Source organism: Indicator indicator, chromosome 5, assembly GCF_027791375.1.
Source record: "Indicator indicator isolate 239-I01 chromosome 5, UM_Iind_1.1, whole genome shotgun sequence".
Lineage (NCBI taxonomy): Eukaryota > Metazoa > Chordata > Aves > Piciformes > Indicatoridae > Indicator > Indicator indicator.
In genome coordinates this window covers 14,348,797-14,374,615 of record NC_072014.1, presented here as the reverse complement: position 1 = coordinate 14,374,615, position 25,819 = coordinate 14,348,797, and the positions used below count along the sequence as shown (strand labels likewise).

General features: G+C 40.7%; 1 protein-coding gene and 4 non-coding genes across 5 annotated transcripts; all 5 read right to left on the bottom strand.

Moving 5' to 3' along the window:
• Positions 1 to 1,936: 1,936 nt before the first annotated feature.
• Positions 1,937 to 24,656, bottom strand: NOP58 (NOP58 ribonucleoprotein). Its single transcript, XM_054380847.1, has 16 exons — positions 24,612 to 24,656; positions 21,091 to 21,167; positions 19,294 to 19,346; positions 17,204 to 17,328; positions 16,075 to 16,211; positions 14,919 to 14,983; positions 13,536 to 13,670; positions 12,402 to 12,547; positions 11,333 to 11,459; positions 10,510 to 10,673; positions 9,678 to 9,812; positions 9,112 to 9,173; positions 6,644 to 6,777; positions 4,910 to 4,918; positions 2,816 to 2,937; positions 1,937 to 2,155 (listed from the first exon to the last, which is right to left on the bottom strand). Exons 1-16 carry the CDS (start codon positions 24,654 to 24,656, stop codon positions 2,105 to 2,107), a joined length of 1,587 nt encoding a protein of 528 aa, XP_054236822.1. The 3' UTR covers positions 1,937 to 2,104.
• LOC128967387 (small nucleolar RNA SNORD11) lies at positions 11,079 to 11,164 on the bottom strand. Its single transcript, XR_008489115.1, has one exon. It is a non-coding gene; the product is annotated as a small nucleolar RNA SNORD11 (small nucleolar RNA).
• On the bottom strand, positions 12,215 to 12,300 carry LOC128967388 (small nucleolar RNA SNORD11B). The gene has a single exon (XR_008489116.1). It is a non-coding gene; the product is annotated as a small nucleolar RNA SNORD11B (small nucleolar RNA).
• On the bottom strand, positions 14,267 to 14,355 carry LOC128967385 (small nucleolar RNA SNORD70). The gene has a single exon (XR_008489113.1). It is a non-coding gene; the product is annotated as a small nucleolar RNA SNORD70 (small nucleolar RNA).
• On the bottom strand, positions 18,940 to 19,028 carry LOC128967384 (small nucleolar RNA SNORD70). The gene has a single exon (XR_008489112.1). It is a non-coding gene; the product is annotated as a small nucleolar RNA SNORD70 (small nucleolar RNA).
• Positions 24,657 to 25,819: the final 1,163 nt, after the last annotated feature.

The window sequence follows — 25,819 nt, the reverse complement described above, 5'->3', positions numbered from 1 at the left end:
AAAACCTTACAAACTGCTTTTCTCCACCCAATATTTCTGGGTCACACACATTGGGTTCTCAGTGTTTTTTTGTTTGTTGATTCCGCCCCCCCCCCCTCTTCTTCAAAGGGGTTTCATTCAGCAAAAGCAAAAAACCTGCAGCATTTCAGACATGTTGAAAGAGAGTAAGATAGAAGCTCTAGTTACTTTTAATGCTGAAATCAACAGTTCCAGCAAAGACATGCTGCTTCATGACTAAGCTCCAAGAGGCTACTCTGAGATGGAAGACAGCACTGGACATCAGCTTGCACTCATAAACCACCAAAATGTGCTATGCAAGAAGAGATGTGAATCTCATTCCCTTGTTATCAAAGGATCAAGTGCAAGGGAGGAAAAAGTGGCTGAGCAAAAATAACTTCTCTCCATTTTGATCCCATCAATGAGATTAGCTAAGCAACTGCTGTTCAGATAAATTTTCTGATTAGGGTAAATTATATAGGACACTTTTTGAGCAGCACATACATAATTCATCTGATACTTTTGAGGAAGTAACTACATTAATAGTTCAGAAGAAACTGAACTCTCATGCCTGTATTTCTATTTGAAAGTGCACTTACAATAAAAAAAACCTGAAAGCACTTACAGCCAAGTCTTCCACCTCATTATGAATAATTTTTAATACCTTTGCTGTCTGTTCAAATATTTCAGCTTAAATTTATCTTACTTGTCTAGCAAAAAAGTAGATGAACCAGAAAGGTCTCTGTATTCCCAGGCAATCCAGAACACCGCATAGTAAAACATCAGTGACTGCAGAGACAGTGCAAAAGAAGGATCTATACATAACATCTAGGATAAGAGATGCTTCAATACGATAGCAGAGTCCCAGCAGCTGTTTTGGGATACTCTTTGATCAGCCTCTCACTTATAGCAGTTAAACTCATTGCAACATTCCTGTGGGGAGGGGGGGAATCACTTCATGTTCATTATACTGGTAGAAGTGCACTAATACACACATTACAAATGTTTTTAAGCATCCACTTACACTAACAGGAAAGTAAGCCACAGGCAGCTAAACGCCAAGAGCTGGCCAATAAGCTGGCCATGGCCAAGTGGCAGCAACACTGGTTGCAACATTGTCCAGCTAAAGACACTGCTATTTTGTTTATGTAATAGTCTGTCACTACACCTAGGAAAAAATACTTTATCATATTGATTGATGAACTGAGTGATAAACACAGTCAAATAAAAGTTATTTCCTTTTCTACTGTAAAGCTTCAAGGTCTTTAGTGTCTTGATCATATGATGCTACTTCACTGCATCCAGAGAATGGCTGATTTCTAGTACTAATAAAAACCACTTGTCTTTTCAGCTTCATTAATTGAAGAGCTGAAGAAGCAATCTTTCCCTGGGCCTTTTTTTCCTTTTTTTTTTTTTTTATTAAGAACATTGGTACAATGTTCCAGAAGTAATCTGGAAGTCAACTGATATGAGTTTAAAACACGGGTCTGAACCTTCTCAGTCAGTGCAGCAAAACCAAAATGTTTGAAAGATTATTTTAAGAATAAAAATAAGTACCCTTCTCAGGAAAACTACAGTGCAGATTCAATAAGGCACCTCAGATGTTCAATGCACCTTTGGTATTATGCAGAAATGTTCACATCAATTTTATGGAGAACTTAAGAATATTAAGACTTTTGAATTCTTCAGAGAATAAATTGTAACAAAATATTTACACACTAATTAGACATATTTCTTTCTGTTCATTTAAAACAATACATCTTAGAAATAGTCCGGATGATGGCTAAAAAATGAACAAACAAGTTAGAAGGCAGAGGCATACAATCTCCATTAAAGTGTTTTTATTCCTTATCAGTGGAGACTGCATATGAAAAGAGGATCTAATGTGAGCTTTTCAACAAAAGAAACTGAAGATAATCCAGTAACTCTCCTAAGTGGCAGAGACACTGGGTATCCTGTTTCAGAGCAGAAGGTAACTACCAGATCCACCTCATTGTCCTCTTGCAACACAGGAAAATTAGTTTTCAGCAAGAGGCTAGAGAAATTCTGTCCAGAAATGCTACTCTGAAGCAGCTGTCCAAGGGCAAATGTTTTCCCCTGCTATTCATTAGTCTTCATCTTTTATTTTCTTCTTTTTCTTCTTCTTTTTCTCTGTATTCTGCAAACAAACAAATGCTGCTATGAACAAAGCATCATGGAGAAGCAAAGAACACACATAATTAGGCAACAGACCTCACACAGCAGCTGCCATACTCAGCAAAGCACAACCCAGGAGATGTCGCCTTCCTCTACTGCTAAAATGCACTTGATGTTTACAGAAGTTGTGCTGTCTGCCACGCTGCTGGCTGCTCACTACTGTGGCCAAGCTATGTAGCTGCCCAAACAGGCAGAAAATTAAATCCCATGTAAAGAACAGGATTTAAAAGCTAAGCAACTAGTTTGGTTTGGTCCTATCCACTCTACGGTTGCTAGAAGACATCAAATGATGCCAGCAATTCATCAGGTAAAGTCTCTGCTCCCTCCAAGTCCTAAACACTAGACAGATGCCTATGGACTAGCACCAAGGCACACTCTCCCCACCAGAAAAGATGAAGGAAGAGAGAAGACTAATGCTGGGGGTAGGCAGAGGAAAGGAGAAGAAACATTGCTGGTACATGGAGGCATACAATCCTATATTTCCCAGATCTTATTTTCTAATGCAGTGCAGGATATAATAAAATGAAGCTACTAGAGTAGAACTGTCTTTGCATCCCATGAGTAAGAATAATGTGCCCTCCACACACTCCATATTTTGAAGTGCTATGCAATTCTGTCTCACCTCAACTGTAGGGCTGGTGGGAGGTTCCTCACTCAGTACCTCCTCTTCTTCAGCTTGCTTTTCTTTATCCTTTTTCTTCTTCTTCTTCTTGACAGGTTCATCATCTTCTACAGTTGTCTCTTCTGTACCACAGAAGGAAGAAAAATTAAAGGCAAGCTGTCAGCTATTAAGAGTGTAAAAGATAAAAGGAAAAGCCTTCTATGACATGTGAGAGGATGCAATAATAGTACAAATGCAAAACACTGGACAACACACTACCTCTTCTTTACATCTCTCTACAGCTATTTTCCCTATGCTTTGCCCTTATCTGCATGATTACTCCCTGCTATAATCAAAACATACAACTACTCAAGACACAAGTGACAACGCTCAAACAGTGCTGTTCGCATGTCCTGGTACAAGCAGTACTGCTATAGGCTTGGATGTTTTCACTTGTCTTCCAAACTATTTTCCAGTACTCTTTCTGCAAGCAGACTGTTCACAGCATAAGAGCTGTGGAAGGACTTTAAAATCCGCACTATAAATGTGTTCAGCCAGCAACAGCTTAGTCACAACTGATTTCCTCATCTTGGTGTTGGAAATTTGCTAAGAAGCAGACCAGTTTTCTTTACTGTTTAAACTGCCAAACACAAAGATCTCTTCACGCTGAGCTAACGTAAAGCATTTAATGTAAAAGCAGAAACTCTTTCCTGTCCTGGAAGCCAAGAATGGAATTATTTATGTCAGCTGAGAGCAATGTTAGCCCAAGGAAAGACTTACTAATGCTACCTTTTACATTTGTTTTTCAGAACTATTTGTGAACAGCTGGCCTTTCCAATACCACTCATTTTCTAGAATGCATACAACAGGTCTTGGGAAACTCTATGTAAAGAAAAAAGCAGAAATCATTATCAAGCTGACAGCCAGTCTGTTACTGCAGCAGACCAAAGTTTCATTTATTTGCACATCTGATCAGTGCTGGACACCAAGTTTCTCAGTACATAGTACTCATGAGTAAGTTCATAATACAGCAACCACTGTCCTTCAGTAGCTACAAAATCAAGATGCTAAAACCGGTGGTGTTTGTGGTGTGTACAGTTGCTACTCTAGGTGTGATTCAAGAAGTAATTTTCTTACTGTACTCCCCTCAAAAAAATGAATCCGTGTGATTTTGAAGCACACTCACTACTTAGAGAATGAACAAAAAGAAAGCCAACGCAATCACAAAACTCCAAACACACAACCTCCTAACATCTTGACCATACTTTGTCAAGCTTAGCTCCTCAAGGAGGCAGAAGGATTACATGAGTCAAAAACATACTTCACTCTTTGCCTCTAACATAAGCTTCAGACCAAAAAAAAAAAAATTACTTCAGGGTAAAAAAAATTCTAGACATGTCAACAAGAAAATACAGCCAGCTAACACATGCAGTTTTCTGACATTAAAAAATGCCAGAAGCAAACCAGCAAAGGATTCCAGACAAAGGAATTGGTAAATCTAATTGTAAGTGGAAAATAAGCAAATACTACATTAAAGCCATAGAGCTCAGAAGCAGCATACCACAATTTCGCTATGTTCACTCAGCTGCATCGGTAAGCTATTAATTTTCAAGCAAAATTTTAGGTGGTAACCTTGAACAACTCTTGTTATCGTCCTACACGTCATCAAGTCTGACACACAAGGCAGTGAAACATGTCACAATTTACAACCGCAGATGATGCACAGCACGCTCATAGACACTGTCACTTTTCATAGCTAGCAGCAGACACCTTTCCTGAAGATTTCAGTTGCTGCTTTTTAGCAAAGCTCATTACAAGACTTCATGTATTTGTACCTAGGTAGCATGAGGATAAAGACTCCAAGAGAGCTGGTCTTTTACCCTCTAGGTGCAACATTTCTAAGCCACTCAAGCCCGGTGGGGTTTCTTTGTGATACGCAGCAGATGACAAGAAAGCCAACAGCTCTTCCTATCAGGCACTGAGGCACAGAAAGCAGCACTGGAAGAACAGTTTGATTGACAGTTCTGTGCAGTGCTGGAGATATCACCAGCAGTTCCACTCACCCATTTTCCACCACTTTCCACCACTAAGCTTTTATACACGAGACTGACATACCTTCCTCTTCTACATGATGCTCTGCATGTACAGAATCAATGACACTGATTTGTACATGCCTCATCTCCAAACTCCCCACCAGTTCCTATCCAAAGTACCGCCATACCTGCACCCCAAAAAGGCACAGAGAAAACACTAAACAGCTCCATCTTGCAGTAAAATTTACATTTCAGGCTAGCACAAAATTTTGTCCTCATTTACAGCAAATATTAAAGCAACAGTTTGACACCCCTTACTTTCTTCTTGTAACACAAACTGGATTAAAAGTAATCTGGCTAAGGAATTCCTTTTTTCCCCTGGACTGCTTTTTTTGCCATCCTCATTTATCATGCAGCTGCACAAACACCACGAAGAAGTATGGAGCAGAAACTTTTACAATACTAACTCTAGATGTGTAATCTCTGAGCAAGGACAAGCTTAACAGAGCAGTGAACCATTAAATAAAACATCTATGAACAGAAATATGCTCATACTCTTAAGAGATCAGTCTATGAATAGAAATATCCTCATACTCTTAAGAGATCAGGCTGGAGATTAATACAGTTTTCCACCTATGAGATGTCAACAATCTCATTTATAATACAAGAGAGACCTCAGGCAATGATTCTGAGACTACAGTTAGTGAAGTTTGTTCAAAAAGATTATCAAAAGCAGTAGCTGTAAGAACACCCATACTCTCCGAAACCCAAATAGGCAAAGTTCAAGCCTCCAAAGTACTCGTGTGCCCTTGTCTTCGTATGGTTAAGTACAAGAGAACAAGCTGGGGCACAGGGAATTCTCCCTCCAGCATAACTGTGGTTCTCAGCTAAGTTTACATTCCTACAAGTTGCTCCATCCATGAACCAACTAACATCTGTAAAGACCAAACCTCAACATCAGCCAAGCATGAAGGGATTACAGAACCAGCATAACTAAACTCTCATACTCTAGAACACAGAAACACAGTATAGGGCAGAAAAGGAAGCCCTCACCTGCTGGAGTCATGGGTAGTTGACAAAACTTGGAAGTAGCTCACTCCTGTATCTGGCTGAGGGTCTCAGAGGAGTGACTTAAAGTTATCTTCCTTTTCCTTTCTTCCCTCCCCCCTCAAGTTACACACTATGTTCTCCACTATAACAACAAGTATTACACCAGCTATTTTAAAAGTGCTGACTTGCATACTGGAGAGAAGTAGAGAGAGAATGTTTCTCAAAATGAACCATAATATAAAACCAGATTATTTTGAAGTTGCAGCCCAAATTCTCCCTTCACACAGTAATTTAGCAGAGAAGCAAAGAACAACCGTGGTCACAGCTCAATTTTAGCTCTCAAATATTTGTTCATGTATTATGTAAATTCGAGGAGAGTAATTTCACCACATATTCTGACATTCAGTGCTCATATGCAGAAAACATTTTATACAGAAAGCAGTGTTCTTTAAAGACAACTGGGCAACTTCTGGGTTTACACAGAGCTTTTTTCTTCAAAATACTGAGGCCCACTAAATGTGAACCTGCTGAGTAAGAAAATTCTGTAAAAATACAAGTATAATTTTTGTTTTCAAGGTTCATGCATGCTTACAACCAGTATTTCAAGTAAATTGATTGTAGTCTGCTGTCGGTCCATAAAGGATCATTACTTTTTTTTAATTGCACTGTCGTATCCGAGAACAACCAGATATTGCAGCTGGCTGTGCTAAGCATCATTGCACAATGCACACAGCAACATGATAGCAACACAGATGCAACAACTAACCTTTTATTTCTGCTTTGAACTTCTTTGCTTTCACAGCAACTTCTGTGTTTTGTTCATCCACTTCCTGAATTTTGCGTTTCTTTGAAACAGCAGGAAGAGTAGAATCACCAGATGGGTCAAATATTTTTATTTCACTGTAATGAAAAAAAGAGGCAATTTAAGTAACATAAAGAAGAGCTAGCCCCGCAGGTAAGATCCTGCAGTTGAATACAAACTTTCCAACACAACCTCCTGTAAATATCTGCAAATTAATCTTGCTCAGCTAACAGAGCATCTACACATGATAAGGTAATGAGGGTACTGATGGTTCATCAGTAATTATGACTACAGTAGACAGCCCATGAAGTATAACTGTCTTATCTGACAGAAGATAACAGTTAGATAAGAGTTTGGTTCTGGTTTCTATCTGTTCACAGTTCTACAGACTACTTAAATTATCCATCAGATTGGTCTGTGTGCTCTTGAAAGCTTTTCTAGCAGTTGTATCGTCACAAGCACATACTTCCCCATAATTTGGTAATTTCATATAAGCACACTCTAAGGGGGTATACAAGATTAGAAGTAGCTTTTTCTTCTGCTTTTTCTGCACTGCTTATTCGCCTCACAAGGCAGGGTAATGCTATGGCTCTTCTCTGCATCACTTTTATCTTTGTCTTCATGTAATATTCAAATACCTAATCTGCATCTGAAACTGTCTCTTCTCAAATATTTGTATGCTCCTTTGTTCAGTCCCAAACTCCTCTACAGGCTGCAGAGAAACAGACACCCTGAAACCCAGTGCTGTTCAGTTGGACCTTTTCAGACACAACTGAATTATCTAATAGCAATGAAGCAAATTTTTTCTTACCCACTCAGAACAGAATTCCTACTGAAGGAGAATGGAATTTTAAAACAATAACTTTAAACTATTCCACTCTGCTTCACTCTCTAAACAATAGAAATACTCTTCTGGGTATTAATGTTGCACACTGCTTTACAGAAATTGATTATGCAGCCTTTTGTAAACAATGGACTTTGATTCAGTTAAACTCAGAAAAGGGCTCACTGGGTTTCTTGTCACTGTCAAATACTGTCAATACTGCTGCTGATCAGAAATAAATAAATGCGCTAGCAAATAGGTAATGCATTCTCATCTCTTTTCAGTTGAAGCTCATCTCTAAGAACTTGGCAATTAACTTCTGAAACATGCCTTTGATATACCTAATTCACACACGATCCATAGCTTCATACAAGACTAAGATCCTTGCCAATCTCCTTAAAACCCTAGTTTAGCCCTTCAAACCATCTCCATGAAGCAGCAGTGCTGCTGGTTTTGTACTATGAGAACAATTTTACAGGGACTGAGTTGGTTTCCCTCAAACAGACAGAAACTACCATCACTCTCTCCCCAACACCTAGACATGTTTGCAAAGCACGTCTAGCAGTAAAAAACATGTCCTGGCAGGAATTCATGACTCCTCATTTCAAGAGGTCAAAACCCAGCATGTATGTTTTCTCCTCAATACCCTCTTCCCTAAGATACTGCCTCCTTACACACCTTGATACTTCATTTACTGACAGTGTCTTTTCAAATGCTGCCCCAGAAATCACAACCATCACTACACTTGGAAATGCTCAGTATATGAAAATAAAAGTTACAGCTAGGGTTGAGAAAGATATTTGGGGACTGCAGATGGGTGCAACAGTGCTACTTACTCTCACAGAACTAGCAACCAGCCTTGGGTTTCCTAAGCACTTGACCTCTCTACATCAAAGGTTCAGCCAAACAACAGTCAAGCTAAGACAGAAGCCTGCAACTTAATTAAGTTAAAAACCCAGGTGTCACAGCTTAGACTAATAATAACAACCTGCTCAAATCCGTAGATGTTCAGCTGTCCCAGTTGCAATTTACAGTGTGTCACTTTGGGCAGCAAAAACTGCTCTTAACAGTGTGCAAAGTACAGACCCTATCTATCTATTGCTTGAAATGCACATTACTTGATATACATAACACCTAAACAAGGAGATAAAGCTTTGCTCAAAACAAGTGATTTTTTTTTTTTAAGAATAAGATGACTAAGTAGGTCTCTAGGACAACTTCTGTATCAATTTAATTCTAACGCTGATTTTCTCAAATTTATTTTATTCACAATTGCATTAAAAAAAGCTGCTACCTATTAACTCCCCAAAATATTCAACTTCTTGGAATGTTGCTGATAGCATCTAAATATACTTGTTATCTGCTGATGTTGACTATTAGGAAAATCAGGACTGTTTCTCCAGTTCACTGGCTCTACCATAATCATAAAATGTGGGAAAATGGAAATTCTCACTACCAATGGGAATTTTCATCCCTGCTTAAGAGGGATCTGGATCTTCAGATCTTTCTGGATCTGCAATCAATTCAGCTGACAATGAAAAAGCTTCTCAGAAATAAAAACTTGGAGAGTTATTTATACTCAGCCAAGCTGAAAGGAAAAACTACTTACCTCTTGTTCTGATACTTGTCTGTCCTGGCCAAGGCTTTACCAGTGCCACTTATTCTTCGTATCTGTATGAAAAATGTTGAAGTGAAAAAAAAAAAAAAAGGAAAACAGAGAAGGCTCCTTAAGACTAAGTATCACAGCATCACCAGACCTGTATTTGGATTTTGGGGAACCATGGTGGAAAACAGGGGAAGGGGGAGAGAGAGAAACCCCAAATGCATTTTCTTCTGAGGTGAAGCTATGAAGCAACAAGCATATCTTTGCAATTAGTACAGAGAAGTGTAGAATGTAAAGATATGATTTCTTTCATGTTGTTCAGAATCAAGATTTTTCAGTATAATGTAAATGAAGACAGGTATGTAAACAAGAAAAACTGACATACAAACAAAAGGATGGAGCCAGCTTCCAAACCCCAGTGCTCCAGGCAAGGTGGGGAGATACTACATAATAAAAGTGACACTAGATCACACAACTGAGTGAAGGGAAAAGACTCAGAAAGTAGTACATCAGAAATTGTACCATAAAGGGGGAAAAAAAGTCAGCTTTATTCAGCCCTCTGCAAGACTTACCCCTCTCTCTTCCAAAAGCCTCATCCTCGTCTCTACTTTTAGTCTGTTCTCAGCTCCCATTTCAGCACTGGTATCCTCTCCAAGGGCATCATAACGAATAGTTAAGGCAGTCTTAGCTGCTAGCATTCGAGAAATCTGGAAACGTCGGAAAGAATATTAAATGCTAAGACTTAACACAAGGCAATGATTCACTCTGATCTGGATACCACAAATAAAAGAACAAAGTAACCAGCAGTGCTTAGTCCAATACACCATTAGTACATAGTTCTATCAACGCTGAAATACTGTTAAAGTAACAACTTGTTTTCTTGATAGAGGGAAACATTTGAGACAGCAAATTAGTTATACCTATCACACTTTACTCAACCTTCAGATTAGGCTAGAGGTGTAACTTCCAGCTGCATAAGCTTTCTCCAGAATTCAAACCCATTTTCATCTACCTGCATTATAAAAGCCTAAGCTCTTTAAAAGCATGCCACAAAAGTTACTAGCTCCAGCACCAGAGTCCAGTTTCCATGCAAGACGGAAGCCTCTAACAGCTTAGTTTAGGATCACAAAAAGGAAAGTAGTAACATGCACCTCGAGAAAGCCAGCACTGCATCATAACTCAGCAGGAATGCATCTGTTGTTACTCAGACGTGTTGAATGGACAATTCCATTTGTTTTTTCAAACAGGAATCGATGACATCCAAAGATTTGTGGGACAGTGTCAAGTTCCACATAACCATGAAGCAATACAGTAGAGCAGGCCATGGAAAGAGACTCGCTGTGAAGCTCAGACCATCTCATGCTCTGGAAAGAAGCCAAGATAGTAAACAATTCTGCAACTCACCTTTCCTTTGTTTTTGGTATTGGTTTGTCCCACTAGGGAAGCATGATAGATAAGGCCAAATTTAGGTGTGTCCCTTTTAGTCTTCAGTGCTCTGAAGAGTGCCTTTTCAGCACCCAGTATCTGAACTGTTGAAGCTGGATGTTTTGCCAGATTCAAGAGGGAACCTGGAAGGACACAGTAATATTGTCAGAGGAGCAGTCAGAGAAGGAGGCTGGACTCCTACACTATTCTGGAGTAGGAAGCTCAGGACCATCTATTTCTATGAGAGCTGCTTCAGAATCATTTCCTCAAGGACAGGTAAGCTATTTCAGTCTTTCATGCTACAGCTAACCGCCTTGGTTTGATTTTGGCAACATGAAAGGAAGCTGACTGAATAAAACATATTCCACTGGAGTAATGCCTACTCCTGACAAAGTAAGGAACAGCAAGAACATGTCAACACAGAACTGCAGCATAGGTAACTGGAATAAGGCGGCTACCTTGAGCCAGTCAAAACTATAGAAGCCTAATGCCAGTTTGCCAGCATTTCACCTCAGAAGTTACTGCACTATCAGCAGGAGGCTCAGCAAGTGTCTCAGAAGAGGTAGTGACTTAAGTTGCCCTCATATTCCAAAAAGAATTCAGGCCAACTAAGAACTCTCTCATCATAGACTACTACCAAGTCCATGCTGGTATTCTCAGATTCCTCAAGAGCTACCTTCCCCTCCTTTACCATGAGATGTTCGCTAGGCTCTTGCATAGTGCTTTTTAGCTGACCAGCTTCTCAGAGAAAAACTCTGATGAGGCCATCAAAACTTCATTTACACTTGTCAGTGCAACCCACCTGCATGAGCAATAAGCCTAGCTCCAACCAGTTCGCCCACCATGACAGTAAGATTAGGAGCGATGGCCATCATTCTGTTCTTCAGGTAGTCATACAGCTGTGTTCGATACTCAGAGATTTCAATCACCTGGCACAGAGTTTGATTACAGGAATCAGTATTAGCTGACTAACAAATATTAAAAGAATTAAATATATTGAAATTAGCAAGGATCAAGAATTCCAACAAAGGAGACTGAAAAATGCAGACAGTCAAAAGCCAGTGTTCTAGAAAGCTTTATATAAGGCATATGTGCAGAGCAGAGCTCCATTTACCAAGTATATTAGATCTATATTGCTTATTCCCTTATGCAACTCATTTTCTCAGCAAAGGTCCTGATAAAGGAATTGACAGCATGTCAAAGACAGTGAAGCAGAAGAAAAATACTTAGTAAGGACATTTTCTTTAGGACAAAAACCTGGAACATTCAGTTTTCACATAAATCTTTGCCACCATTCTCTTGAAATGGGATAAATGCTCTTTACTTGTTCCACACTAATACACACAATTAGAACACACATTAAAAATCCAACTGGTCTAGACCAAGAACAGAAACTCCTAACCCTGCCACTCCCTGGTAAAGTCACAAAGGGATCTGTCTGGCACCACTAAAGGCAGGAAGTTCATATACAATCCCGATTAAAGCAGGACAGGGCTCCTAATTCTTTTGGGGCTTCAGTGCTTCACTTTTAACCTAGGGTTTATTATCTAGCTTCAACAATGACAGATTAAAAAGAGGCTACACAGTACCATTATCTGAAGGACTCCAGAGCACAATGACGACAAAATTCCCCCCCAAAAGTAAAACTGCAACTTTTGGAAGACTGTGCAGACTTCACAGTCTGAGATGGCTCAGATGAGGTAGTGACTGTGCAACCTTCATGTCTGTACATCAGGAAAGCAACCATTGTCAGAATCATCACTGCCATTACAAGTGTGCTAGCAACAGCCTGGGAAAATTCTTCCTTGGCAGAAGAGGCTCTGAAATGGCTAAAATGGACTTGTCATTGCTATTCATCCCTGTGTACATACCTGATCACAGAGATGAATTATGTTGTTTATATCTTCTTCTGATACTTCTGTCCCCATGGAAATCTCAGCAGCAGCTTTCACATCTGCTTCAATTTCCTCTGGTAGGACGTCAGAAACATCAGAGGAGGCAAAATTGCTTCTGTCTCCTGTGGGGGAGAGATGAAAGCATGTTTGTGCTGGTGGTGAGATGAACTAGTTCAAAAGCACAAAACCAAACAAAAATAAAAAGCCAAAATAAAAAAGTGAGTCAAGTCTGACATTATCCTATTCCAAACTCCCAAACCAATGTAACTAATGTAAATGTAAACTTTACATTTACACTAGAGCACAAAATGGTAGAGTATATGAAATGTGAAACTAGAAAAAAAGCCCTTATTCTGTAACACTGTATAATACTTCACCTTTCCACTAGCTACTTGCCACAAAATTTTCAGTCACAAGATTACAAGGAAGAAATGTAAATGACCCAGAAGTGGTCATTTACTACTAAGCAAATCCATGTAATTCCCTCTATAATTCAGAAAAAATTAAGAAGCTTCTTAAGGACTGCAAATTGCACCACCAACACCCCCCCTTTTATTTTTTTAATAAATAAAATCATAAATATAAAGTACATGCCTAAGAAGTGAGGCAAGTGTCTAAAACATTATAGCAGTCCCTCTTTCTACTCTTACGAAAAAGTGTAGCAGTTGTTGACCCTGAGAACACTAAGCTAACAGGAAGTAATTCTTTTTAAATTACTTTTTGGTAGCTAATTTCCAAAGTAGTTTGCTGACCACCTGTGATCTAAGAAGATATGCTGATGGTTCATGAAGAACTAACCAGTGACACAGTATGAGTTTCCTATAAGCTTTGAAATGGTAAATGCTTATGGCAGAGGGGGCTGGACTAGCTGACCTTTAGAGGTTCCTTCCAACCCAAACCATTCTATGATTCTACAAAATTTCATCAACACACAGACACAAGCATACACTAATTTTCTACTGGCCTTGTTTAAACCACTGCTGAAGGCAGGACCATTTACAGGACTGTAACCAGGGGGGTGAGCGAGTTGTAGGTCTACAAATCAGTGCCATTAACACACTGCATACTAACACACTACATTCTCCATGCTCACACTTCCTTATTACTCACCAACTTTCCGCACACATTTACAATATGCTAGGTTATCTGTGATGATTTTGCCCAGCTCAGGGAAGTGCCAACCATACCATTCCCTACAGCGCATGATGTAGTTATTCAGTTCTTTGTCCAAGTCATCAAGAAGTGCTACAAGAAAGAAGAATGGACTTTTTCTTTCTAAAAATGGAAAACTCTAATCAATAAATGTAAATAGCGTACAGGGATATAAACTGAAGTATCTTATCCCATGACAACTAGAATGAAACATAAGATGCAGTACATTAGAAGCCTTTACTTTTCAGAGAACTGCATCATCCCAGGCAGAGTTTTTATAGAAGTATCAGAATTCTCGAGTGTGCCCTGAAAGTTTCATTGTCCAGGCTGTCTTGGATAGACACCTTTAAGAGATGCAAAGTACATTCCCCTGGAAAGTGAGCAGCAGCCAATTATTCTTCGTCTGAAGTCAGCTGAAGTGCTACACATAAGATTGATGTAAAACTTACCCACCTATAAACTTTTAAGGAAAAATGTTTTAATCTTGAGAAACTGAAACTGCATTCAATTACTTGATTTACAAGATTGTATTAAGTCCTTTAGTTACTTTTAGAATATAAATATACCACATAAAAATCCAACAAGCTCACCACTTACCAGATATGACCAATAACCAGATATACATTAGAATATAACACCCACAGCATATACTGCTACACAGCCCTGAGGCTAACACAATACCAACATTCCCAGCTGTTGTCTCAGCGGTAGTGACGAAGGAACTGAATTATATCATTAATTTCATCTTAACTACATTTCATCATTGACAACTGTCTGGGAATTAATACTCCAAACAGAATTCCTCACTGCTGCTTCACAACAAGCATGCCAGATATGATGCAGATTTCTTCAAGGAAAAATAAGGAATGGACTTTGCTAGCTGTATTTACAATTTGTCTGTTTTCCATTAAGAAAGCAAGGAGATGGAACAGCATTATGTACTGCAGTGGATTTTGCATACCTAATGTAAGAGTCTATTCCACATTGCCCTCTATGCAAGATACCATCAAAATGAAGGGTCAGAAAATCACATCCTGTGGAGCCCATTCTCCCAACTACTCAGAAAGAGGCATGTTAGGAAATCAAGTCCTCAGGAGACAGAACTGACTGCCTTATTTCAGCTGATCTCTACACAATGAAAAAGTGGACACTGGTTTATTGTATTACCCTAAAAAGGTTTCTGCTTGTGGAAAGCTATTAAAAACCACACCTTATGAACACCAATGCCCAATTTACTGAAACATGCTAGGAGGAAGTTGACAGCAATACGTTTCTGTAACTCGTGTAAGTCAGCTACCCTAAGCCAAATTGATTAATAATTTAAGCTCTAAATATACTTACAAATTGCCTGGATAATCATGGTATCTACTTTGTCTGGGCTGAATTTCAACTTGTATCGAGAAAGGCTGAAGAGACAAAAATGCAATTACATCAACATCCTGACATTCTGCTGCAGAAAATGCACCAATATAGCTGTCCATAATTCACTTATACCAGCTCAGTATTATGTCATTGACCACTCAGCTGTGACCAGGAGCCTCACTGACACAAGTTTCACAAGAGCTCCAACACATGTATATGCACATAATCTATGAGCAGGGTGAAAGGGAAAGTTAAGGCTATCTGTATCATGTGTAGCAAAATGAACATGAGTTCAATTAGCTGTTGGTTTCTTCCTGTATGGTTCCCAAAAAAAGTATTTTGTCAGCAGCACTTCAGCAGTTCTGCATTAGCTGAAGGTAATACACAAAACTGTACCTACCCATCAGCAAGTATCAGCAACACTAATGTAAAACAGAAAAAAACTTCTTGGAACAGATTCTCACTGAAAAACCCCATTACTATCTAACTTCAATGTATGTTTAAAGTTTTTGACTATACTATCATAAAAGACAACGGATATCCATAACGACTTGCATCTTCAAAGACCTTTTTCAATATTAATGCCCATTTTCTGAGCAAGCACACATCTATTTTTAAGGAAGTAGTTACAGCAAAGCAATTCTCTTAACTTGAAAATGGCTTACAGAAAGGACAAGCCCACATCAGAATACAGATTAAGTTACTCATGAATGAGTGCTTGAGCCAATGCTGATCCAACAACTTTGTATTTAGTTACTGCTCCGCTCAATCGAAGAGGCAGTTGACTGCAGGGAGGAAAGACAGCTCTGCCTTTAACATTCACCCTGATGTGTTATATGGGTATTCTGGCAAAAATCAGCAAATCATGGTCCTTATCTTGTCTTAGCATCAATGGACTTTTGAATGACCCATTTGACATTTCAAACTAAATCCTAAACTATATAACATGCGAAAGAAAGCTATCAACTTCAGGTGAGGATGAAGCCTCTAAAGGGCAAATGTAGACTGGAAAGCCCTTCACTTACAGAGCGTGAGATCATGTCACACACCTAGAGACACTTCAAGCAACACAGCACAGCCAAGGACACAAGAGAGAGGAAAACATGGGATGAAACAGAGCAGTTCTAGAACTCACCTGTGTGCCAGACCCAGACACATCGCTGCCATCTCTCGAGAAGGGAGGCCTGTAATAAGCCCTTCAATCTGTGAGCGAATTCCTCTCATCAGCTCTGTAACCATTGGGCTGTGTATACAACTCAAATTCAGCTTGTCCTGCAGGATGAAATCAATGGTCTAAAGTCAGGCAAAACAATGACATTGCTCTAAAGCCTTTCTTCCTCCAGTGGCCTGGATTTTTCACTGCAATTCTGCAATTACACAAGTTTCAATGATGTTTGATGATCAAGCTAGTGACACACCCAGCTCTCCACACAGTAACAGTCTATTTGAAGATGAGATTTATAATTAATGCTCTATCTGCTATTTAGACACTGGAACCCAAGATTTAGGATTCTGCAGTTTACTAGAAACAGTTTGGCTACAGAGAGAAAAAATAGAGGTAAAGGGTTATGGGCTTTGGCTCCTTTTCACAGAACAAAACTGAAAAATTAGTTCAGAGTCCTTGGTATTATACACTTTAACACTAAATTCTCCTCCTTTCCATGAGAGCGTGAGGAGGTGGTCAGAACAAAAGCCACTGAGACAGGGAGCAATCAAGTATGAGATCATAACCTAGTATTTGATACCTAGGAGATACTGGAGAAAGCAGTCCACCTCTATCATACTTCTTCCCTTCTCTGTAGGCAAGGACCAAGGGATGTGCACAACTGCTTGTAGACTGCAGAAGGCAGAACAATGTGTCCTCCCACCAAGACATCTCATCAGCCCCCTGTTGCTGCATCTCTTACAGCCTGGCTGTTTTTCTGTTGTTTTTTTGTTTTGCTCCTCACTCTCTTTTTCTGGAAGAGATCATTAGGGAAATTAAGGTTTTGATCTGTTGAGTTTCTAACCAATATTGAAGAGGGAAATCAAGCAATCCTGAACACCTCAGTGAACTTTTCCCACATCATTCACTTCTGTACTCAAGTTGCTATCTTCCCAATACACATGCAGCATACACTTATCGTAAGGATTAGATGTCTTCCATGCTGCAAACACAGAACTGGCAGTGTAATCCATTGCTGGTAATCGAAACATCTCTGGAATTTGACTATAAGATTTCATTGGCATGACCCAAAATGAAAAATGGTAAAATTGGTTACCACCTTTATGACACCTCCAAGTTTGGCATCTGCTACAGCCAACTGTTCATGGGCATCTTTGGCCACTATCTTCTTGAGAATTTTCTTCAAGTTCTTGCTGAGTTTGCCTTCCACGAGAGCTGTGGATGCTGTATAAAACAATAAAAAAGAAACCCAAAACACAAAGGTGCTGGTTTTTTTTCTCTCCTGTAATCTGTAAAAATAGTACTCCTAACTTGGTATTTTTTCTTAACTGCCCACAATAGCTGTAGTCTGAGCTGTAATACTGGTTTGTCACACAGTGGCAAATCAAAATAGAAGAAAATTATATACTTGCTCCTTCAGAAGCCTAAATCAAAAACCCTTCTCCAGTTGCCTCTCCTTTCTCCATATGCTTCCAGTTCTATTTCTGTCAATTTTTTTTTAAGGATCTTTATAAACACTATGCCATATGCTTTAGATACATGTTTAACATTTCCAAAGGCAAGGTTATATGGGAATATATTTTGTGTAACATTTAATTCATCAACCATTTCCCAGGTCCTTTAGTCAGCAACCATATTCTAAAATTGATTACTTACTTATTTGTATCCTCTGACGACGATAATGTACTATGTAAAGCCCAACAAAGAATGATGCCAGACACACTGACTGGGCAGTCAGACATGGATCTTTTTAATATAGCACATAGACTTAGGAATTTTAAAAGGATATTCTTCATTCTCAATTATGAATAGATCTGTAAAAGCCTTACAATCCCACACAATATAATTTTAAGCAGGCACTTATACAACTCTCTTTGTGGGTGAGCTCTGTGCTCCACTAAACTTCTGTGATTGATGCATCATCTTCACAGTAAAAGGAGAAGCTGTAAGTAATTTTGGTTTTACAGAACCTTAATGAAATGTTAGGGTAAAATCTAAGTGCTGTGCCAAGTTTCCTTTGAACCTTTCTACAATGGAGATAAGTCTCCATATTTCAAGCTACTTAGCTCCTAAATTCACTTAAATGAGACATTTAAATAGTCTTCTCTTCAAGATAAATGTAATATAGGTAGTCTGAATAATCTCTCCCATTTTGCAGGTAAGTAAATCTGAAGCAAAATAGTAGAAGTTTTGGGATTGGTTTAGGTTTTTTGGTTGCTGGGGTTGGTTTTGGCATTTTGTTTTTTTCGGGGAGGAGAGGGTGTTCGGTTTTAGTTTGGGTATTTTTTTGTGTAGGTTTTGTTGTTTTGTTCTGTGAGGTTTGTTGTTTTGGGGGTTGTGGTTTGGTTTTGGTGTTCTGTTTTTTTAAAGGCTTAACTATGCACTATCTGAATTCAAACATCTGCAAATAGAAAGGAATGTATGGCAGCTTCAGTCTGAGCTGTTTCCCTTGCATCTCACGTATGATGGTAGTGTCTCCATTCTTTTTTCCTTAAGACTAAAACTAATCCCTACCACATCAGAATACGCAGATCTACTCTTTAGTCATAAACGTGACCTGGAACATTCACTTACGGAACATTCAGCAGTAATACTCATGCCATTTCTGAATGATTAGCTAGAACTTTTATCACTTCTGCTCAAACCTCTCCACAGCATCAAGCATTTCCGTGTTGAATTAATAAAAACTACTGCACACAGGCTTTCTATTTTGTTTAAACACCTGAATTTATTTTACGTATAATACAGTTGTTTTATTTTTTAGACTGAAAACCCACAGGCATGGTATGCATTCATAAAACAGGGACCATTGTAAGAATATATATACTCCACTATCTGTCTGTTGTCTCAGTGGTAGTGACGAAATGTTGACTCAAATCATAAATATTCAGCTTCAACAAGAATGCATCATTGACAACAGGCAATACATATCAGTCAAAAACTTCTACACAGTGCTCATTAGTCAGCTGCTTGGGAAAGAAGTATGGCAGGAAAAGACTAGACTTCGTTACAACACTACTGCACTGTAGACTGGATAGATGATCTCATAATACAACAATTCCAGTTGGCTTTGAATTTGTACTTCAAAAACTAGGCAAAGAAACAGAGCAGGGACAAAGGTAACAAGTGAACTAGTTCATGACAGGGCTTTTTTTTTTTTTTTGGTAAGAATGGTATTAACTCACTTACCAGCAAGTGCTTCTGTTGTGTCCTGAAATTTTTCAAAGTGTTTTAGCTTCACTCTACAGAAAAAAAATACAAGTGTGTAAACAGATGTACATAAACCAGATGCTAGAACCATTTTACTTTTGTTCTGCCTCTACTACTACAGTTGCCCTCTTCTCCCTAAGACTGCAAAACAGCAGAGGTCAATATCCAGCTCCTCAAAAGAATGAAATGCATTAAACTTGCCAATTAACTTTGAGTATGATGAGACTTTTCAGCTGGGTCCTGTGACCCATTTTTTAAAATAGAAAAAAAAAAAACACTAAACCAACTATTTTTATTTAGCAATTCTAGGACAAACATGACTGGAAAACCTAAGTGTAGTTCACGCTCAAAGATAGGCATCATCCACTTAAATTTCAATACCGCACTCTGATCAATGAGGTGTAATGGTGACTGACTGACAATAGCATCTTCCCATACATGTTCAAAAGGGAACCTTCTGCCTACGTGGAATGCACAACCTGCACAGCTCAGATTTAACATGCTTTGCAATCAAATGCATCTTCAAAGACGTTAAATTTGAACTGATTTACTGTCCATGAATCCTTAAGTCGTTCCTTGCAATTAGATGTTAGAATGCAAGTTCTGAGCTGAGCTTAAGAAAAAACAACAGAAAATTATTCCATGCCCCAACTGCCATCCAGAGCCCAAAATCATCATATGGGTAGTGTTTCACTACGCTGTGTCAGCTCTTAGACTGAGCTTCTCTTTCCCTCTCACACAGTCTATGGTGTTGATATCTAGAATACTGTTAAGAAGCTATCTCAATCCAGTAAATTCCTCGTCAAGGACAGGCATTTGACTAATCTAGTTCTGATTAACCACCGCTCTTTTTGAGTCATGTATCTGCAAAGGAAGCAAGGTCACAGATAAAGCGGAACATTTGAGTTAAGCACTCACAGAGCTCAACAGAAGCTCCAGGATTATACTGCTGCCTTTTCAGAAAAGCAGAAGAGACGGGAATTACTTTGATTGAAGTAGAGATCCACTAAGAGCTACATCCTGTCCAGCAAATGGCCAAGATGATGTTTCCAAGTCAAGATTATTAACACTATGAACAGGCATATGTGAAATATTCTAGTCCTTCCTCTAAATACTGTTACAGAGCAGGATAAATCCAAATCACAAAGCATAGCTTGTTCAGAGGAATCCATTATAACCAAAGCTGGTTAGAAGCCTTCTAATAAAAACACCCTAGACAGACTTGGAAAGAATGTACTGCTGTCTCCCACTCTATGGCAATCTGCTAGAAAGGCCAGCTTGCTTGGTGGAGACTGCAATCTTTGTGCAGACATGCAGCGGTGCCAACACTCACTGACAGCGCAGGCAATAATACTGTCAGTTCACAATGATCCACGCACTATTAGTTTCAGATGGATTAAACTTGTTTTTTTGGTTAAGCATTTCCTGTGGACACAAAACCCTGTCATTTTGGCCAGCGCCAGCATGACAAGTTACATGTTACTGCCAAAGTATCCAAAACTCCTTAAAATGTTCAATTTTTTGCTTCAGTGACACTCAGTAATGACTTCTGCAGCTTAAGTATGCTGCAAGAAAAAAATCTTTTCTTCCACTTTGATATTCTATTTTATGTTTCTCTGAGTATCTAACTTCACACTATTATTGTTGACAGCTTCTAGGTTTTACTGTACTGAAAAATGAAAACCAATACTTCTTTCTGAATCTCAGATGTGCCTAACTACAGGCAGTCATGTCCATCCAAAAGTCAAGCTGCTATCTCCACATAAGGCTGCTTACATTTTGTTTGCTTTTTCCGGAGTTTCAAATTCTCTCCATAAACTGTCAACTTCTTGGAGCTTTTTCTCATTCAGAACCTGTAGGAGAAAACGAAAGAGAAGAACAAAAACCGCACACGACTGTATTTAAAGTACTTCTGAACAACCCTCAACCCTGTATTCATCTTAGAAGACCTGAAGCAGATTTACACTGTATCCAACTACTGGAAGTTAACATTCATTGAGTCAACAAACTTAATTTTGGTGATCTCCAGTTTCATCATTCTCTCAGCAGCTTTATCCTACCACTAGACAGACAATACTAATGGGTTTACTTTCATCTAAATTACAGAAGTTGCCCAATAACAGCTGAGTCCTTCTAATCTACACATTAACGGAAGTAGGCTTGCTCCATCTCTTCTACAGGAGTCATTCACAACCTCAGTGACCCAAAACCAAACCTGCCACTACTTTAAGAAAGCACAAGCATGACTGGGATTCCTAACCAGAAGGCATGACCCCACAAGTTGTTTTCCTTAATCTGAGCTAGCCATAAGAAGAAAGAAGAACACTGCTATTAAAAAAAAATTTAAAAAACAACAAAAAAAAAAAAAAAAACCAAAAAAAACCAACTTTTCCCACAGCTCGGTAATCAGCTGAGATCTACGAGGCAGCAATGGCTCAATGGCTTAATCTCATCTCTGTACAGGGGATCCCTCTCCAGTTTTAAACAGCACAAAATTAACAATTATACCACTAGAGCCTACACACATTTCACAAAAGACAGTGTACTGCAAATTCCTAGAAAATTGCTCAGAGGAGCAGTACAGTCAACATCTTTACAACATAACGTTCCTTACTCCCCACTCAAAAATCTTGTCGTTTTGTCCCTGCAACACAAATGTAATACAACTCTAACTTGACTCGGTGCAAGTGCAGGAACCATTCTTGAGTTTGAGAACACGTTCCCTTGCAGATTTTTAAACCCTGGTCAAGAGAGGTTCCCTTTTTTAAGCTTAATTAGTAGCTGAGCAAGTAAACATAGCAACTCATTTTCCAAAGGACTCTAAGGCACAGAAAAACCTTGGGGTAACTGGCTTTCCTCACCCTGCTGATTCTTTCCTCCAATTTATCTTTCACACCCCAAGGCCTACAGAATTTTTACCCTCCACAAACAGACATGGGTGCGTAGATAAAAATAAAGATAGAGAAGCTGCTAAATCAAGGTTTTTAGCATACAGAAATTACATGTCTATTGACGTTTTGTGTGCTGCACGATAGTAAATTTTCTTAGAAAAAGTCTTCCAAGATCTCGAATAGGGATATGTTCCATTTGCCCTTACTATTTAGACTGCTTGCTCCTCTGATGTGCACAATACCTAGAAGGGAATACCTGAGAACTACACAGCTTGCAGAAGACAATAACTCTTAATCATCAAGGCATAAAGGCAGAGCAGTTATGGTAGCAATGGGCAACTGTGGGAACTGCTGAAAATGGAACTGGGTGACCATGACTGCCTCCCAAAATTCAGAAGCACAAATTCCGTCCAACCCTCAAGTAACTAAAAATCAAACAACAAAAAAACCCCTAAACAACCTCCCTCCAACTCCCTCCCCACTGCAAGCACCCCACCAGCAACAATCTTTAGAAACGGCTTTAAAAAGAAAAAAAGTTAAACTCTGTAGAGTACACTTTGATAGAAAACTAACATAGAAGTGTAACAATGGCACAAGCTTGAAGCTGAACAGTTAAGGTGTCTAGGAGAGGAAAGCTAATTGATTGAGAGCCTTGCCCTGCAGACAAATACGCATGGGGTCTCGTCATAGATGTTCTTGGCAGCTGCAAATAGAATCAGGAAGTAAAACATAAACTTGCTTCATAACACGTATTTTAATAAAATACTACTCCTGCTCGATTTCAGCAAACAGCTTTCACCTTTCCCAATCCAGCCAGGACACTTTGCAGCGAGCTGTCCTTCCGCCGGCGGTACTGAGTAGCCCCTGAACGCTGCTCCCTGATGCCCTCTAGCCGCTCCGCACGTACATCACAGCCAGATCCCACACCCCAGCTGGAGCCCTTCCGCAAAGGCGGCATCCCTTTATGCTCCTCCTACCTTTGCTTTACCTCTACATTGTTCAGGAATTAAGGCACTCCTAGCTCCTGTGAAAGGTCAAAAGGCCTTGAACAGGAGGTTTAAGCCTACTCAAAAGACAACTTTTAGCTTTTTGCTAACTTAGTGTGGTGAAGAACAGTAGCCTATGTGAACATCCAATGAGCAAAACCTTCAGGTAGACTGCTCTGTTAGTTCCGCAGGTATAAGTGCTGGGGCAGGGAAGGGGGGCACACAGCAGAAGTCATCTGCTTTCAAAAATATTTCTCCCTGAGGCTTACGTCTTGAAGTTTTCCCCGTCTTAATTGCACAGCTGCACTCCAATGAGGAGAAAAGGTTTCAGGCTAGATGAAATATAGTGCTCTTTAGGGCACCAAGTGTGTAGTTTTGCAGCAGCCTGGAACAAAAGAAACCAGCACTTTGCTCCCTTTGCATTTGCACCAGTGTTTACACGAACTAAACCAAGGGGGAAAATCAAAACAAACAAACAAAAGAACAACCCACACCACACTAAGCTGAGGGAAATAAAACACTAGTGTTAGAAAAAAACTCTATGAGCTGGTGAAACTGTACAGGCATCAACACTCAATCGAGAGAACAGGCCAGAGGCTTGTTCAAACCATCATGAAAACGCAGCCTTCGAGCCACCTCATTAGAAGGCTGACAGAACCCTGTGAAGTGGTCTGTTTCTCTCAGCCCTTGTTTTCAGCAAGTTAAGTCAGACCACACACTACACATGGAGGCATGCTCACCCTCCTGCCCATAGGCTCGCCTGGCAGACCAGCACCACTTTCAAAAAAGCACTCAGGCCAAGGCACCCCGTACAACTGTTTGGTCGCAGGCTGCCTGTATCCCACACGCCTTGTAAATCCCCCTGCATCTACAAGATTTTCCTGGCACATCAGCCACAAGGACGGAGATAGGAACAGAAAGAGGTCAACGTGCGCGCACCCGGATGCCTCCAGTGACGCTAAGAGGAGTACGGCCACAGGCGCACCACCTTCTACGAAATTCATTCCTACGGGTGGGAAGAAAAGAGCGCCATGAATGATGCTGCGCAGGACCACCGAGGGACCCTTCGCACTCCCACCCAACATCCGCTAACTCCCATCTGCCCCTTCATCGCGCCTGTGGCTCGGGGCCTCACAACACGGCCTCCCTATTCCTACCGACCTCCCCACCCCGATTCCTGTGCGGCCGGAGTCACCGCACAGGGCCGTCGCCCGGCTCAACACCCTGAGGAGCCACCTAGCATGGAGGCACTAGTCTTCCGTCCACGTTTTCCCCCCGAAAGTCCAGCGCAAGCCCCGAGCGCTCCCCCACCCCGCGCCTCACTTCCGCTTCACCGCAGAACAGCAACCACTCCTCGCACTGAGACCCACTCGGGCAGGGATGGGCCACAACCAGACAAAAGGCTCCTCAATCCCCTTACCTTGAAGATGGCGTAGCCAGCGGCGGTCTCGAAGAGCACCAGCATAGCGGAGGGCCCAAGTGAGGCACAGCCACGTGCGCCAGCGGACAAGACCCCCGCTCAGGCAAGGACGCGCCGGAAGAGGAAACAGCAGCAGCGGAAGTGAGTGCACGGAGGGGGGAAGCGGGGAGGGGGGGCAAGTCCCTTCGCGCGCTCTCGCGAGCCACGTGGCGGGACTGCGCTGCCGCGCGCGGCGGATGAGTCGGCGCTTGTGCTGCGGCTGCTAATTTCCGTTACTGGCGGCTTCTGCTTCTCTGCTGCCGTCCCTTGGGCTCTGTCCTGTTGCAATGGTGGGGATCGAGCCTCTTGGCGTAAAAATCTCCCTGTAAGCGTTCAGATGGTAGCCCACCTGTGTTATGTGCTGGGCTGGCCGCTGAGTATTGTGCCCACGGCAGCCGTTCTTTTGCTTCTGTCTCCTCGAGAGCAGCAGACCGTTGCCCAGCGCCTCTCGGACCCAGCGTGTGCCTTCACTGTTGGTGGGGACAGCTGCTGTGCCTAGAAATAGGTGCATGCTCGAGGACTTGGGTGCCGATATTGGTACTCTTTGTTTCCCGAGTGAATATTAAAAGCAGCTTTGAGTTAGTGGCCCCTTTGGTGACTTCAAGCTGTGGTGGGGTGCAGCATTCAGCCCGTCTTACAGTGCTAGGGTTAAGCCAGCGCTACCGGCCCTCTTGATGCACCAAGGTGGTTTCCGTTTACTTGCTCTGGTCTCACTTCTTGGGCTTGTACCCAGGGTCTTGCCTGCAAATGTTTCCATGGATACCATTCTTTTTTGTAAAGAATTTGTTGCGACTCAGTTCAGTTATGTGCACTTAAAAGGTCTAGTTTTCTGACAGAGAAGAGCTAATTTATTTGCATTTAGAACATTTTAAAGGCTGCTTATTTCCCCATGCTGCTGCAGCATCTCCGAGATGCAGGCTGCTTCTGTCCGAGGGAAGGCAGAGGCCGGAGGCGTCGAAAGATGTCCGTTTGTGCCACCTACTGGTTTCGGTTTGCGCAAAAAGCGTCTTTGTGCACACTGATGCTCTGACCTACTTACGCATCCGGACCCGGGCCCTGATGGAATATCTGAAAAGCTGCATGCTAGCTAGCAGAGTACTAGGCAAAAAGTACCAATCCATGGCCTGATAAATTTCCACTATTTGAGAAGCAGAGTTTTTTGTGCCCGC

What these genes read in the sequence shown, in the direction of transcription:
- NOP58 (XM_054380847.1), bottom strand. Translation starts at nt 24,656, where the DNA reads ATGCTGGTGCTCTTCGAGACCGCCGCTGGCTACGCCATCTTCAAG. An exon ending in CACAACAGAAGCACTTGCTG is followed by an intron (nt 17,329 to 19,293) that starts GTAAGTGAGTTA and finishes TGTTTTATACAG; the next exon opens with CATCCACAGCTCTCGTGGAA. An exon ending in TAGGCTTATTGCTCATGCAG is followed by an intron (nt 10,674 to 11,332) that starts GTGGGTTGCACT and finishes GTGTCCTTCCAG; the next exon opens with GTTCCCTCTTGAATCTGGCA.